The 17,459-nt window shown below is 37.5% G+C and overlaps 1 protein-coding gene across 2 annotated transcripts; it reads left to right on the top strand.

Annotated features, from left to right (window-relative positions):
- The first annotated feature begins 66 nt into the window (after positions 1-66).
- LOC110058656 (mitogen-activated protein kinase kinase kinase 20-like) lies at positions 67-17,403 on the top strand. 2 transcript variants are annotated; one of them, XM_020765311.2, is made up of 25 exons: positions 67-304; positions 2,378-2,465; positions 2,712-2,804; positions 4,004-4,069; positions 4,230-4,258; positions 4,783-4,866; positions 5,333-5,386; positions 5,484-5,570; positions 5,806-5,880; positions 6,362-6,416; positions 7,634-7,685; positions 7,950-8,028; positions 8,267-8,326; positions 8,958-9,002; positions 9,122-9,152; positions 9,844-9,907; positions 11,804-11,876; positions 12,573-12,638; positions 13,116-13,232; positions 13,571-13,636; positions 13,711-13,761; positions 13,991-14,068; positions 14,378-14,575; positions 14,725-14,983; positions 16,114-17,403. In XM_020765311.2, exons 1-25 carry the CDS (start codon positions 161-163, stop codon positions 16,827-16,829), a joined length of 2,730 nt encoding a protein of 909 aa, XP_020620970.2. In that variant the 5' UTR covers positions 67-160; the 3' UTR covers positions 16,830-17,403. The 2 variants fall into 2 exon arrangements, with proteins under 2 accessions (XP_020620970.2, XP_089142062.1); XM_089285936.1 differs by having other exon boundaries at positions 13,116-13,233; positions 13,575-13,636.
- Positions 17,404-17,459: the final 56 nt, after the last annotated feature.

The following is a 17,459-nucleotide window of genomic DNA, read 5'->3' as shown; positions in this document are numbered from 1 at the left end:
TTCCCCGACGTGAAACTCGAGACAGTTTGCTTCATTGTACACGACTGTCACGTTTTCTTTGGTTGAGACGCTGACCGCTAACAAGGTGAAATAGGAAATTTCACGCGGCCTCGCGCGGACAATTTTTTAGCTCAAAAAATGTAGAATTTATTCAATAAGAATGGCCTATGTCACAATCGATTTCGACGATCTCGAGTTCTTCGAGAAGTGCGGAGGGGGTGCGTTTGGTTCTGTGTACAGGGCAAGGTGGAAGTCGCAAGACAAAGAGGTGGCGGTGAAGAAGCTACTCAGCTTGGGGAAAGAGGCAAGTTTACCAGACTTTTTCATGAATCAGATGTTGAAACGTGATAGTGCAGTGTACGTGATTAAATGTGCTTAGATGGAGAACTTAAAATATTGAACTGGCAAACTTTAAAGACATAATCTGTTGTTGCGGTTCTTGATTTTAACGTTAAACGGTTTGTTTTGAAACCCGGCGAATCTCTAGCTGGTTCTTTCTCGCATCGGTCCATGAGTCTGCTCAGGAACATGTGAGGATCGAACTAAGGTCTGATGTCTTATCTCAGATGTTCATTTAACAGAACAACCATTTTATGATTTTTTTTTTTTTTAATTGAAGTGAAAACACTGCACAATATTAAGAAAAGCCGTACCAACGCTACAAATCGCCTGAAGTTATCTGTTAATTGTCGTTAGATTCTCAGTTTATGTGTCTCCATGGCGTTGTTGAGTGGCTAATACTGTCTTGAAATTTAATCAAACAATATCAATTCAATCTGTGAGAAACTCTGGACATGTAATTTAGTGAATCGAATACCAGGTAATTCGAATACGCGAGTACGAAGCTTAAGTCGTTGTTCAACACTGCATTTAGATGGTCCTCACGTGATGTTTCAGTCAACTAGCGTTGTTTGCAAACACACACAAAAATATAAATCCAATTACATATTCACTGAGTGATTTACTATTTCGTTTAAATAATTTAGATGTATGGTGTACTAATAATTATAAATGAATGAAAACTTTATTAACGTGGCAGTGTACAGTATTACATAGATTAGCTAATTAGGGACACCTAACTAAAGTCAATAGCTAATAACTATAGTTAACAAAAATCAGAAAATAAATGTTGAAGTTGATAAATACTTATTTACAGCATAATAATTAATACTATGAAATAATATAATATATTTTTGTTCATGATTTACATAGTTTGCAGCAACTGCTATTGTTGTCAATGAGGTCTGAAAGGTCACTTTTTCTTATTCTCGTCTTGAATGTTGTGAGGGTATTGCCTTTCTGCTATGACAAACGTTTTAGAGTACAAATTTCTTACATGTGTTTGAGAGTGAAAGTAATGGGTCTGTATCAGACCATGTTTACGCTTACTGTAGTTCCATGTGACTGTACACTACGAAACCATGGCAGATTAAATAAACATGTAGTAAACTTGTAGATTACAGTATGGCAAGAAATTTTGTATTTATTTATCAAGAAAAGTAATTTGTATTAAGTTGTTACAATCATGTAAAATAATTGAGATGTGAAGTAGGTACAGTAACTGCATGGGTACTTACATGTAGGTATGTGCAACATAAGAATTAAAGATGATTTCCAGTCCGTGCTGCACATTCTCGAGAATTTGCTTACGTTTTTGTTTCGTTTCATGTAAGACATCACAGAATGTAAACATTTTGCAGCTACTTACATGAAGTAAATTCAAAGTTTCAAAACAACCACTATTATGGATGCAAAGCGGTAGAAACTTTATGCGTGCTTCGTTATTTCCTATATCACTTGATGAAACAACTTCACAGCTGTAAAAATCAATGAAGCTGTTGGAAAAAGAATTTGAAAGGCCTCAAGATAAGGTACAGTATGTGGGTTGTAATGAATAACATTGATTCACATTCCAGCGAGCGAGCCATTATAATGTTAAATAATAAACATTAGGGTGCTGAGGCTGTGCAGTACAGACTGGAAATCATCTTTAATTTTGAAAATGCCTGTAAGTAATTTATTTTTCATTTATGTATGGAGCTGCTTATTTGTTTATCATAGAAAGGGTAAAATATTCCACAGGTACAGACCATAACCCCTAACTGTAGAGGTCTCATTTTCAATATCAGTAAGCTGTTACTGTATATTAATTTTGTTATTAATTGAATTGATTGCTAAACCAACGATTACATGTATCCAAAGTAACTACATGTATGTACTGTAATCATGTCCTTGATCACCAAAATGCCCTTTGTCTAGACAATTACCATTCAATAAATTATACTTTATATTACATTTTAATGTCCTGAAAATTACAAAATGTATCCACTAGTGTACACACCTGTAATCCCATAAACCTTCTCTTCTGTTTTGATAGGCAAGCATTCTGAGCATGCTCAGTCACAAGCATATCATCAAGTTTTTTGGAGCAGTCAACTCAAAGCCAAACTTCTGCCTTGTTACAGGTGAGTACAAGTGGCATGCAGTGTACTATATTTAAGAAATAGAAAACATCTACCATGTTTCTATCGAGTTATAGAAACACGAGTGGAGAACAAGAAACGCTTTGGGAACATGAGCCGACAGGCAAGTGTTTCCCCACCTTTTTAGAGTTCAATCAGTTACTGTAATTACTTATTAAATGTACGTGTAATAATATTATTATTAATGATGATTATCATGTAACGTTTATTGACATTGTATAATTTCAGAATATGCTGCTAATGGATGTCTTTATGATCACCTTGCAAACAATAAGCTCAATTTTGAGCAAATTCTAAGATGGTCCACAGAGATCGCACTTGGTAAGCAAGTTATTTTCAAATAGTGTGCATGTATCCGATTCTAAATTAGATATACTACCCAGCTGGGAGAACCATTTTTACTGACTCCCCTCCCACAAAAATAAACCCCTTTTTGGCCTATGCACTCCTTTATAGACACTGCTGATGACTACACATGCATGTACAGTATGTAGGACAAGAGTAATCAGAAAAATCAGAATCATGCTTTTAACCATTAAAAATGGAGACATTTTTAATCAAAACTGAAGTGAATAAGCAACAAAATACATAATAATAATAATAATATTAATAATAATGATAATAATTTATTAATTTATATTGCACTTTTTAAAATACATGTACAATGATCAAATGTATGCATGCATGATAACGTAGTCAGAGTCTAACTTCCAATAACAGACACCAGTCTCATAGACAGCCACTTACATGTATCTGTAGTAGACCAGCCCTCTTCATTATTTTTTGTTACAAATTTCATGTTGCAATTTACTTTGCCTGACACCAGCACAATAAATCACATACTCATGTGCAAATTACATGTACTAACTAAAGTATTTAACAGTACAGAAAATTATGTTGAACAGGGAGCTGAGAGGGCTAATTAAAGCAATATTTCAATGGCTCAAAAAGATGTGGAATTTAGATCTATGACCAGATTATTACACCTGTTTTCAGTGTAACATGCTTAGCTGACACCTTTCAGTCATCTTTTGACATGTATGTAAATGGCTGAAAGACCATTTAACTGTGAAACTTGCAATTTTTCTGGTTATTAGGGGAAGAAATGATAAATAGAGGATAATTACTGACCTCAAATGGCAGAAGAAAATTGTGGACTTTGCATGTTTCCCAATTTACGGGATAAATCAAACAATTTGAGTGTAGTCAATCAGCTCTCAATAGTGACTTTTGGTAGAATTGGGCCGCTAGTACTGCTTTTAATATTCAAAAGATGTAAACATATTCAAAACAGTTGATTTACATGTATCTAAAATTGACTCTTATTCTGATGTCTGCAAATCAATTCATCTCTCATGACTAAATGTCAAGTTCAACCATAAAGAAACTTGTGCATTGTGCTTACATTTTAGGCCAGGTTACTTAACACATTGAGAGATGGCATGTCAAAAGATGTCGCCTATGCACATAACACTGAAAGAGGGTGTAAATGACCTATGACTTTTTTGTTCTTATTCAAGGAATCAATTATCTCCACCATGAAGCTCCAGTGAAAGTAATTCACAGAGATCTGAAGTCCAAAAATGGTAAATGCAACATCTGTTCTTAGATAAAATGGTTTTTTTTCTTATGATTACTAAAAGGGGTTATTAAAATTTAAGCATTGACACTTCATGCAATGCTTTTGTGCAGCTGACTTCATTCTTAAATCTTATTAAACTGACTTGCTTTGGTTTCCTTTTACAGTTGTGATTTGCTCTAACCTAACAATCAAAGTAAGTACCAAAATATTAGTTTAAAGTAAGAGCCATTGTTGGCATTCAGTAAGCTTACTGTATATACTTTTATTATATGGCTAGCTCCATGAGCTGGCAAGATGAATCAAATCCTCTGCTGTGATTGGCTACCCAAGCGGGCAAGATGGAGCTACCTTGCCCGCTCAGGACTACCCGCTGTGTCCCACAAGGAAAATTTCCCCAAAAGCCATATAATAAATCCTTTATTGACCAAGCTTGTTCGGTCAAGATGGCTGGATATTGGCCTTGTTCTTTTTTTGCGAGTTTATGGACCTCGACTCTGTCTTGGTCAATAAACACACAAAAAAAAGAACTTGACCGATACCCAGCCATTTTGACCTCACACTTCAGACTTGGTCAATAACCCATATATAATAATGTTTTAGTAAGGTTGGTCCAACCAATTTAATCCAAACACAGGTAAAATGTACATGTAAGCATTCAAATCAGTGTTTTGTTTTGGAATGTAATTAAATGTAGTTTACCTCTTTTTTTTCTTACAGATTTGTGACTTTGGTACATCAAGATTCCTTAACAACACGACTAAAATGTCCCTGGTGGGAACCTATCCTTGGATGGCTCCTGAGGTGATAACCTTAATTTGAAATATGTTTGCACACACTGCAGACCTACAATACTTACTGCCAATTCAAACATTAAAAAGAATGTTTGACATTGAATGTGTGTCAACTTACCGGGTAACAATAATACAGTATATGCTGTTTACTTCATGCAGGTACTCTAGTTGGTTACTAGAAACTCTTATTTGATAATTATTATGTTACATCTTAACATTGTTTGATCTTGCTGATAAGTAGTTTAAGATGCAGGGCACATGTACATGGACATGTGTTTATTATTAGTATAATATTATTTTCTTTCTTGGGCAATTTATCTGTTTCATTGTGTGGTTATTTATTAACCACACACTGTAAAACTTTGTTTTAATTTCCAGTGTGATGTTACATGTATTTGAAAAATCTTTTTATTATTGTGTTCTATTAAGGTGGATTGCTAGTCTTGATTCAAACTATTTCACTTTTTGTTCTGCAGGTGATCCAAAGCTTACCTATCTCTGAGGCCTGTGACACTTTTTCATATGCTGTGGTGAGCTGAAGAATGATCATGTGTTGAACTGTTTCTACTGTTTCTGCAGGATCAAACAGTTTTATGAAACATATGGTAACATTTTGTTGAACTTCAGGTCTTGTGGGAGATGCTAACCCAAGAAGTACCATTTAAAGGACTTCTTGGTGTCCAAGTTGCATGGTTGGTTGTGGTTGAGGGAGAGGTAAATATTCACAAACTGCTAGTGATGTGGCAATCATGAATCGATTATAGTAAAAAATAAACCGAAAAATTAAACTGTCTTGACAATCAATTATCATTGTTGCATAACTTATTATTGCATAACCTCTCTTTCCTAAGTATCATTGATCAATGTTAATAATTAGTTTACACACATGTGCATGAAAATATGTACATTTTGTAGGTACTGCAATGTCTGTGGCTTACTTATCTTTCAGAGGTTGACTATTCCAAGCACTTGCCCTGAAAGGTTTGCAAAGCTCATGAGTGAATGCTGGCTCGCAGAACCAAAGGTTAGTATTTAATTAAGTGTATTGTAGCTGAGAAAGTTAATTTTACATGGAGTGCTTCCATTATGCCAAAGATTCTGGAAATTTTGGTCGGAAGTCAAATGGAATGGTCTGTTTTAGTTTCTTCTAACTGGAATATTCAGGATCACCTCTGGAGGTGGTCCACTTATTTCAGTCCAAATATTCCGACTGAAATTTGCCGTTCCATTTTTGACAAACCGGTTGATTGCCCTACTTCTCTTCACTTATGTAGGGAATTCGGAAAGGAATAAAAATTGATAGGAGCAATTCCTCTTGGTTGGCCCGGTTTGATTGGAAAATGTGGTTCCATTTTCCTTGGGTATTCCCACTGTTCTCTGACCGGTCGGTTTGCCATAATGGAAAGCACCCAATTGTATTTTCAGATGTCAGAAGAGCAAGACAGTGTACAATTTTTGGCAGTTGTCAAGACATCAGTAAGTTGTATTTTTTTTTCCTTTGACAGGAACGTCCAGATTTTATGGAAATCCTGACCATACTGAAATCAATGAATGGAGATGGTGGGTGCAACTAGTACTCTCTGATAGATATTTAAAAGTATTGTTCCATTTATTTAGACATGTGATATTAACAATGGAATGTCAATGAAGTAGGAAATCAGTCTTCTTTGTGTACTTCAGTCAGTAATTGTTAGACATGGAACACAAGTCATGTAATTTAGCAGCACAATATCTGACAGTACATTTTCACACACATGGGATGAGTGGTGTGCGTTTTTCCTTTTCCTCCCCCTCCCCAGTTACTCCTCTTTCAGCCTAACACCCACTCCCTAGGACACCTTTTCATCTCTCCCCAAGCCTCTTCCAAGTTTGAAACCAAGATGGTGCTCACTTGGTCAAAATGCGCTTGATTGCTCGCCAAAATATGCCTGCATTGCAGGCTAGCTGTAGAAAGTATTTTTAACTGTATGATGCCAATTTCTCAAGTTGTACATTTTACACAGAAGGGCATGGTTAGTACATTTACCTCACAAGTGCGTGAAATGTCCATGAAATTCGACTGTAGCTTTTGAACCATTTTGTGGTGCACAATATGCATCTGTAGATGTCTAGCTTTACGTGAACATGTAATTGACTGTCCATTTTCTTCAGTTTTTTTCTGTAAATATATCAACCTTAAATGATTTTACTCATAGTTTGATCATACATCTGAAGGTACCCAATGTAATAGCTGAAAAAGAACTGACAATAGACAGCATGCTCATGTATTTTTTCATAGAGATCCGAGACTGTCAGACCAGCCAAGTTAATTAATTAAGACTCTTTTTGCCAATAAATATACAAATTTATTTTTCTTTACAACCAACAGTATCGCATCAGAGCTGACCAGATAGTTTTAAGGAGCAAACACATAACTGTACACTTTACATACAGACTGTAACTAAGCCAGGGACGTCATTGCAAAACTGTGTGACCAGATGAATTCAATAACCAGGCTTACATGTAACACCAACCACTGACAAACAACTTTTCCCTCGTCTCTGAATGTGACTCCACTCAGGTTGCCAACACATCAGTCACCAACAACAGTTCTTGTCAGACCAACCCTACCTTGATGAACACAGAAAACAAACTACTGATGCTTAATCCATTTGCCTCTGTCAATACTGAAGTTCAAGATTGTTTGCTAATTAACTTCACAAACAGACATTTACGATGAATTCTTCCTCTGCCAATTCATGGCACAATCATGAACAATTTGTAAATTTCCTTTTCAGCGTCTTTGCAGCGGGAAACAGACTCTTTCATCCAACAGAAAATGGAATGGAGGTGAGACATTAGTTTTGTTTGCAGTAAAATAAAATCATGTACTCAAATACCACATTGTACCTACAAGTGACCAATATGAAGTTAACTTCAAGTTAGAAATTGAATCAAACTGTTTTAGTTTCTCCTTCGAACTACTACACTAACTGCTCAAACCAGTTAACAAAAGGAGCAACATCAAATAAAGCCTGTCACTGTGATACTTTTGACTTCAAGGTTGCTCAAAGCATCTGACAGATCATTATATGTATGCCACTTTTCTTCCAGTAATGAAATTGAAGCTACCTTAAACAGACTTAAGAAGTTAGAAAAGGATCTGACTGTCAAAGAGAAGGAATTACGTGAGGTACGATTATCACTTAAGCCCCAGAGTTTTCTTTTTTAATCGCACTTTAAGGTCTGAATTTTGAGATCTCCATTGGATTTCTTTGTCCCATGCTTCTGGCAACTGAATTAACATCTTTTTCATGGATTTCGTTAACCGAGGTTTGAATTACTGTACCATTATCTTTCTTTCCCCATTGCCGCACAGGACTTGCTATTATCTTGAAATACTACTCAGTACATGTATTGTTCTTTTCTAGAGAGAAATACGTATTCTTGAAAGAGAGAAGGAAATAACTGAGCTACAGTCACTTTCAAAGGTAAAATTATTTCAGTTGTTTAAATACAATGTATCTTTCCCATAGCCTATTAAACCCCAGTTGACAAGTATCCAATATTATTTTTCCTCATTCTAGTACAAGAAAGCTTACAGGAAGGTTAACAAGTTTACAATATCAGTACCTACCCTTCTGCGGGGGGAGACTTTTTATGTATTATGTACACTCTTGGACGGAGTAAAAACAAAAAAAAAGAAATGAAGCCTCCCCCGCCCCCACCGCCTTCCCCTGAATCAATAATAGCTATTGATGAATTCATGCTCAAACCAAAATGTGCCTTTTTGTTTCCATCATTGAAATGGGTGGCAGGAGGGGTGGTCTTAATTTTTCATTTCAGTTGTCCATGATTGCAGTCCAGAGTGGACGGAATTAAGACAAGACAGTAATGAAACCCCCCTTTCTCTGAAGCAATGATGATTTCATGCTCAAACCAAATCGCACTATTTTTTCTCCACCTTTTAAATGAGGGGAGGAGCAGTCTCATTTTTTTTTCATTTCAGTTGTCCAAGATTGTAGATTTAGGAAATATTTTGTAGTCAAGGTAACTGCTTAGTATATGTACATGTTATTCACCCATGAATGCATTTTCCCATTCTTGATAATTTCATTTCAGGTTCTGGACAAACATGATGTAAATGCTTGGTCAGAGAGCGACGTGGTAAATTCTTCTTGAAAAGTTCATTCATTTTACATGTACAGTATCTCAACTTTGGTTACTGTTTCATGCACTTATATGTTATATTGCAACATGTTTACAAATGCATTTCATTTCTGCAGTGTTTGTGGCTGCAGCAAGTTGCACAGAATAGTAAGTGATAGTTCGTCATCATTTTGCTAGTTTGTCAAAGTAACTATTAGTTATTACTTTATGGATAGTGGTTGCATGGGAATGTGTTTACACCTTTAAAGGATTTATTAAGTCTTATTGTGAGTGAATGAAAGCTGCTGACATCTTGCCGTTTTAAAGGTTCTGGGAAACGTTGTGTTTTATAAAGGCAGCAATGATGGTCATTTTGTATGATGTTAATCTCTCTACAACATTTTGTTTTTTTCTCCTCTGATACTTCTGGAACAATACAGTGCTCTTTTTTCTGTATATATGTAGAACTTTATATAATTTCAGCATGTAAATCACAGCCCAAGCCAAAATAGTCACATTTTTTGGTTAGGATATATTTTTTTCAGAACATTTTCCATCCCAACACCATTTCGTATCATATTTTATCCTTCAGGTTCTAAATGCAGTATTAGTGGACTGTGCTTGGAAAATCTACAGTGTAGTCAAGAACTCGAGTTGTATACTCTAATAAAAATCTAATGAATTGTCAGTGTTAGGTACACGACCAATACGCTGTATCTGTTGAAGCCACAAAACATACCACACAGCAGTACCTTCTTGTTCATTGGATTCAGCGCTACATTACATGTATTTGACAAAGTTCATGTGCTGTACTGTTTTTAAGTAATGTTTTTCTGGTGCTTTGTCTCACTGCATGCAGGTGGCCACAAGGATTTGATTATGTATGTACCTCTGTTCCAGGATAATCACATCACTGGTCGAAGGTTTGTAACACATATATTTGAATAGATACATGTACTTGTATATATACTGCTACAAATCTGGTGCTGGCGCTCTATGAAAGAAATGACTAATGGAAATTGTTACTTTTGTGGTTACATTTGTTTGGAGAAAGTCTGTCCTACAGAATGGTAAAAGCAAATGCCACAATGTCGGGAGGGGGTATGTAGTGGTATTTGTCATTGTTTGATCAAAGTTCCCCTGGTCTCAGTGCGACGGAAGGAAAAGTCTTGGATATTCGTATTCATGCTCTCTCGCGCTATAGCAATAAAGCACTGTAAACTGCCATAAAGTAACAGAAAGCTACCACCACCCATAATGCTTATCGGGACTGTCACAAAATCCTTTTGCACTTCTGTAGGACAACTTTCATGAAACAAGCTGTATATTTGACACATTCATGGTCAGTAAGTTGAGTAGTAGGTGTTATGCTCCATAATAACAGTCAACACCTACGCAGTCATGTGAATCAGCCAGTCAACAAGTTAGTGAGACAGCTGATCAGTCATTTGGTTTTAGTCAGTTGGTAAGCTGGCCAGCCTGTCGGACGGTGGGTTGTCAGTCAATCAATTGGCTGGTCAATCATAGGTGGGTCAGTTGACTGATTGATTGATTGATTGATTGATTGATTGATTGATTGATTGATTGATTGATTGATTGATTGGTGAGTCAGTCAGTCAGTCAGTTGGTGGGTGCATCGGTCGACCAGTCAGTTAGTGGGTGGATCAGTTTATTGTTTGGTCAGTCAGTGAGTGGGTCAGTTGGTCAGTCAGTCATTTATTCTTCAGTCAGTCAGTCATTCAGTCAGCTATTCATTCAGTCAGTCATTCAGTCAGTCAGTCAGTCAGTTGATGGGTTGGTTGACAGTCACCAGTCCATGCATCATTTAACAGTACATATAAATCATTCTGTCCATAAGTCAGGAGGAATATTGTCTTTGGTAGCTTGTTATTTAACACAAATACAACGTGATTGCAGTTTGGCAGTTTGCTATAATAGTGGTATTTTTGCTGTAAGTTTGTTTCCTTGTCAAGAACTGCTTGTTTTCATTTCAAATCAGAGACAGTGGTAGTAAAAGGACGTGTTAGAAGGCAGATTGAAACGAGGAAGGTTGGTTAGATACAGGCAGAATATGCCAATATTTCAGTTATCAACGAAGAGGGTTTGTGCATGCATCAGTATTAAATTAAAATCTTTAAAATCTGTTATGGAAGACAGTGCAACATGGCCATCTGTGAAGTTTTCTTTTAGTTTACCTTTTGGGAAGGGAGGAAGGACAGAATAGGGAGAAGGAAGAAATGCCCCAAAAAAGTTGCGAGGAGGGAGAAAAGGAAATAATGGGGTTAGGGAGAACTGGATGAACCTAGATGGGGAGATAATTTCATGGAATATTTAAAGTAAAGCGAAGGAAAAAATTGGTTCAAAAAGTGGGGAGAAGGGAGATTCCTTCCCCTCCCCCCCCCCCCCCCCCCCCATTTCTCCCCCTCTTTGGGGGAAATGCCAGTATAGTGCTGAAGATTTTTTAGGTTTAGTTTAAAAAATAAATAGGTACAATGAAGGTCTTCTGCCAGTTGTTGATACGTGCTGTACAGTTCTTTACGGGAGAACTTTATTTAAACAAGTTTAGCGTACCGTCACGTTACGTTTATTAGTTCCCTTAGTGTGAACTCTCCGTTTTAAGAGCCTTGAAAAAGTCCAGAGAAACAAACCCGCTCGACTGCCAAATGCATTTTTTTGGTTAGAATGAGAGCCTTTGTCGTATCCAGATAGAGAACGATTACTAGATTGTACGTTAATTCATCTTACAGCATTGACAACTGAATCAAACGTAATTGTGTATATTTGGATTACTACCAACTCATCACGCTTTTGCTACACAGACTTGTTCTGCTAACAGAGGATAATTTGAAAGCACTGGGCGTGGAATCCTTAGGACACAGGATTGAATTAATGGTAATTACACTGTAATTCTCTGTTGCAGCTTGTCTGTTTGTTTGTTTGTTTGTTTGTTTGTTTGTGTTATTTTATTATTATTATTATTATTATTATTATTATTATTATTATTATTTTGCCATTTATAGATATACTTGCGAAATATTAACGTGTTTAAGGCAAGGAAACCCAGGGAAGCCAATAAGGCTTAAGTAAAGGACTAAGTTAAAGATACCTAAGACTTAGCAAAAGAATAAAAATGCTGTCAACGGCACACAAAGTGACCATAATTTAGACTAAAAAGTAGTTAAGCAAAGCTAAACGCGCAGTTGCGCAAAAGCAAAGGGAGACAAAAAAAAAATAGAAAAGCAAAAACGAAAGAAGCACACACAAGCACACTAAGAGAGGTAAAATTAAAATATACTTATATCAAGAATGATGACTTGCGTTTAGAGGTGAACACAGCAATACTGGAGGCATTTTAAATTCAAGTGCTGAGGGAATTAAATAATTTGGGGCCTTGAAAACGGAATGATGATGTATTGATTGTACAATGTGCCCGATCAGAGTGGGTGGAAAAGCTTCAATTTCAAGTTTTAAGTGTAAACTTGTAGCAGTCGCTTGTTTGTGGTGAAACAAACTGTTCTTCAAATTGAATAAAGGCACTAAGTAATGAGTGAGCGAACTAAATGCCTTTAATTTGGTTTGCTTTCACAGGAACAAATTGGACATCTGAGGTCTGAGAGTGAATCGATGATGCATTTTCCACCGCTGCAATCTAAGGTGCCGTATGACGAGAACTGTTGGAACTGTTTACGGAGGGAGGGAGGACAGAAGGGGGGGCGGGGTGTAATCGGGCGAAATTCAATTTTTCTACCTCCCCGTTGCGTGCCGTGTAAGGAAATGTAAATCAATCAATCAATCAATTTACTTTTATTGTACACTATTCACAGAACTAATTTACATCAGTATTACAAAATAAACAGGAGAAGAGAAATATAATTATGTTGCACATGTTATGGAAAGAATGAAAAAATATGTGCGTGGTAACCAGAGTAGCTATTCTCTTTCGAGCTGGTTACCACCATGTTAAGGTTTGCAAATGTGGAGAACGAAAATACATTACGCAGCAATGCATTACTGAAAATACATTACTGAAAATACATTGCAGAAATACAAGCGACTATTGCGTTGGTTCACGAGTACTTTTTCCAGCTGGTGAGAATGACATTGCGTTGCTATTTCCTCTTTTTATATCAGGATGGCTGTTCTTTGGTCAATGGTAATCCGACGAATCAACAGCAGCAGCAACAACAACAGCAGTTAACTCTTATCTTGATGTTCGGGAATCATTGTAGAATGGGACAATCAACACAGGTAAAGAAAGATTGTTAGGCTGCCCCTCAGACTATTATTTCGGGAGTTATTATTTTGAAAATGATGTTCTAAACATTGAAACGTCGGACAACTGAAATTTTAATATTTCTACTGCAGTTTATTTCAAGCATAAATTGTTACTCCCTTTGCTCGTTGAAAGACGAGGGAAGGTGGCGAATATAATTTTTACAATGAAAAGTTGCAGGAAGCCACAGTTATCCACTAATTGAGGAAGTGTGCAGCTTCAGCACTGCCCTCGTCATCAGAACAAATAAATAGTGGATGATTTTCATATAACAATGTATACCTCTCGAATTGATTTTTTTCATATCGTTCAGCAAGAGCACAAGTGGAAGATGTTCTTGGAAATCGATGGCGATGAAACGGCCTTGCTTCTGGTGAAGGTGCTGTTCACTGATTTTGTTTGTTTAAAACTTGTTAGTGGCAAAGTCATGTTAATTTTGGTTTTGGTCTGCAGAGCGTAACCTTCTTCATCAAGTCAACCAGTGAGGTCCAAACAATTAATCAGGTGCGGTTCTTTAGAGTTTGAATTTCTGTTTGTCAAAGTATGGGCTCTCTGTACTACAAAAAAGGTAGTACTTTGACGTTGTTTCATTACACCATACATATTTCCGTCAGTTGGACGTTATTCCTTTCTTAAGGTGGTAGATTTTACTACTAAAAGTCGTATTTTCAAATGTCTGTAGCTCTGTAGCTAGATGTTAGTCGCTCAATTTGATGTTTCTGTTGCCTTGCAGCCTCCTTATGTAATGGACCGCTGGAGGAATAGTACTGCGGGCGCACCTCCTGTGGTCGAGTGCATAGTGAATTATGAGGTACACTGTTGTAAACACAGAAACCTATTTTACATGTACGTCTGTTCTAGTAATGACGGAAATAGTAAATCAAGTATGGAGACTATTGCATTCTTCAGATCTGTTTCGGAAAGATGTTCTCTTTGAAAGTGGAGCACTTATGAGAACGTGGGCGCTTAATGAAAGAAATGCAGCTCATTTATTAATACCTTTTTAATTATGTATCATCCATGCAGTAGTAGCTTTTACATTTGATAATTAATTTGAAAAGGAAGCCCGTGGTCCTGAAAGCGAACAAAGAGATTGACTCATTTCTGTTTTCTTTCTCAGGGTGATGTGAAGAAGCCAAAGAGTACAAAACATCTTCACACAGTTGTACTCCAGGAGACTGGGTCAACGGTTACAAAAACTGTCCAGTTAACATTGAAGCAGTCTGCGGTTTCCAGCGCAGCTGCCAGAATGAACAACCGCCTGGAGACGCCTTCATCACAATCTCCCACCCCTCCCGGCTCGCCAAGCGTTCTCAAAGTAAGTGCCAACCGCTACTCTACCCACCCCTGTGAGGTCAGGCTTGACATAATATTTTTGCCCACTGACAATGCAGTGCAACGGCTTTTCAGCCTTAACTTCCTATGTGCCAACTCAATTTTACGCCTATTTCTTGGTCTTGTTCTCAGGCCTCGGGTTCAAGACGCTCTTCCTTCTCCAATCCCCCGCAACCGCTATTGAACGCGGTTCGTAGTAAGCAGGAGAATTTCACGAGTGCATTCCCGGTGACGTGGGCTCAGAGAGTAGCCTTCAGTACTCCCACTAGCCCCTCAAAAAGTCCTCAGAAGAGTCCGTCAAGATTGGTCCCTTCCGCTGGACCCTCTCCGGTACGGAGCCCAACTAATAGCTCTCCTTGGAGCTCCTCCAGCAGCTCGCAGTCTAACAGAGGTAGCTATCTAATTATTTCATTAATTATTTGCCACAAAATAATAATAATAATAATAATAATAATAATAATAATAATAATAATAATAATAATAATAATAATAATAATCCAGAGATGTGCATTGTTGGGGTCGGCAAGAATTCTTAGAAAGGTGCTGGAGATGTAGAAAGAAGAGAAAAAGCAAACAAGGGGTGTTTCTTGGCTTCCCTAGGCAACTTGTTGTTGCCCGGAGCCAATGACGAAACCAGCTTCAATATCATCAATAGCTGTGCGAATCTTTAATAATAATAATAATAATAATAATAATAATAATAATAATAATAATAATAATAATAATAATAATAATAATAATAATAACAAGCCGAGTGTGGGGCATGAGAACGGAAACGATACCAGTTATCATTGGAGCACTTGGAGCTATCAAAAAGGGACTAGAAACTTTTCTTGGAAGAATTCCCGGCCAAATAAGCATCAGTGAACTACAAAAGATAACCTTGCTAGGTACAGCACACATTTTGAGGAGGGTGCTATGAAGCTAAAAACTGGTGCCCCAGGACCATGCTCTGGTCTCGGCCCTAAGGACTCTAAGCAAACATTACGTGAGGACGATAATAATAATAATAATAATAATAATAATAATAATAATAATAATAATAATAATAATAATAATAATAATAATAATAATAATAAAAATAAAATTACACACTTACAGTAGTCAAGCGTGAGATAGAAGGTCGCCTAAATGAAACTAATACACTGGAACTAAAAGAGGTCTCGTAAATCTGTACCTTATCTCTTTGATTTACATGGTGTACATTTAAACAGGATTACCATCAACAGAAATTGCTCATTACTAGTAGTTTATTAAGATTGATAACTGCTGAAAATCCTTTTGTAGAGGTTTGATGTGTAGTTTTGGTCAATTATATTAACGATAGCAGGTGATTACAAATTAATTGAAGATCTTTTGGTCGCTCGGTCGCTCGGTTGGTCATCTGTCTGTCAGGTTGTTTGTTTTGTTTTCTTTCTCTGAAAGTGCTTTTCGTTGCTGTGCGTGTACTTAGTGGCTACTTGTGACAGTTCATGATAGTAAAGAGTGGTTTATCAGAATGATTTGCTTGTTCATTTGCAGCTTATCCGCCGAACTGGGATGCAAGCTGGATCTCTGACAGCAGTCCCAAGCCTCGCTCATCTACTTTTCCCCTTGAATCCACTCAAGGTCCTGGGAAAGAGTCAAGATCGAATCAACAACAGCAGCGATCGAGAGGGAGGGGAGGCAGGTGCAGAGGTGCGAGTGGAGGACGCTATTGGGAGCAGAATTATCAACGCAGTGTCAGCGACTCAAAATATGCTGCAAGAAGCCCGCATTTTCAGGACAATGAAGCAATAAAACATCGTACAACCACTAGCGAAGGAGCAGTGCCGCCTGCCTATAGAAAAATCAGCGATTCCTCAAGAAATCGCGCACAGCGAGGTAAAACTCGCGCTGTGGATGACGATGGAGAAAAAGGTGACGCGAAAAATAGTGAAGAGTCGACGTCCAGCAGAGGTGACAGTGTAAGTACGCAAAGTAGCAGTGACAGCACCGCGGACTGGTGCACTGTAACACACAGGAAGACTCATTCACAGAGACCTGAAAGCGCAGATTCACGAACAAGCGACCAAAGAACGTTTGATCAGTCACGCGATAAGCGAACCTTCGGTGAGGGGAGGGGCGGAAGGGGCGGCCATCATGGTAGGGGCAATCGGGGTCGAGGCGATCGGGGTCGGGGCGACCGGGGTCGGGGCCGGAGCCGGGGCCGGAGAAGTGGTGGCCCTGGGGGACGTGGAAGGGGTGGAAGGGGGTAGAGTTAATCACATGCCAAGAGCGACTCATGTCTTGGTCACCCGCTTACGACGAAGCAAGTGGTTATTGAATCCATTGTTTTTATAGAGGAATTGTTTGCTAGAAAGAAACGGCAATGGCTTCAGATCGAATCCCAGAGAAGCGGCGCATAGAAAAGACGTGTTGTTGCTTTCCTCCTATGATAATATGATCCCAGGCTAATTTAATGTATTCAGTCTCAATTGTCAAACTCTTGGGAAAGAAAGTTATTCTCGGTCGTTTGCTATTTTTAAGGCAATTAAACAAAAAATACTAACAGGGAATTAATTTAAAAATAATACGAAATAAATCTTTGATATCCGCACATTTTCTCTTACATTCCATCACGCGTTTCATATCTTCATTTTTATTCATCATCTTGGTACCTTTTGCTACACAACACATCATTTCATTATTGAGAATACATCCAGAGTTACACAGTCGTCCAACGTAATAATGTTGTGAAACACTGATCCAGTACAGTAAAATGAATAGTAATTATTTTTTCCAGAATTTAATTGATAAGAACAACAATAAATTTTGAAATATTCCATTTAATTTCGTTTCTGTGATGTTAGCTTTGTAAATTTATGACTCGTTGCACTCCCAGCAAC

This window comes from Orbicella faveolata, unplaced genomic scaffold, assembly GCF_042242905.1.
Source record: "Orbicella faveolata isolate gen_17 unplaced genomic scaffold, um_ofav_v1 contig_13, whole genome shotgun sequence".
NCBI classification, from domain to species: Eukaryota; Metazoa; Cnidaria; class Anthozoa; order Scleractinia; family Merulinidae; genus Orbicella; species Orbicella faveolata.
Note: the sequence above shows the minus strand (reverse complement) of the source record. Positions and strands in the feature narration are given on the sequence as shown.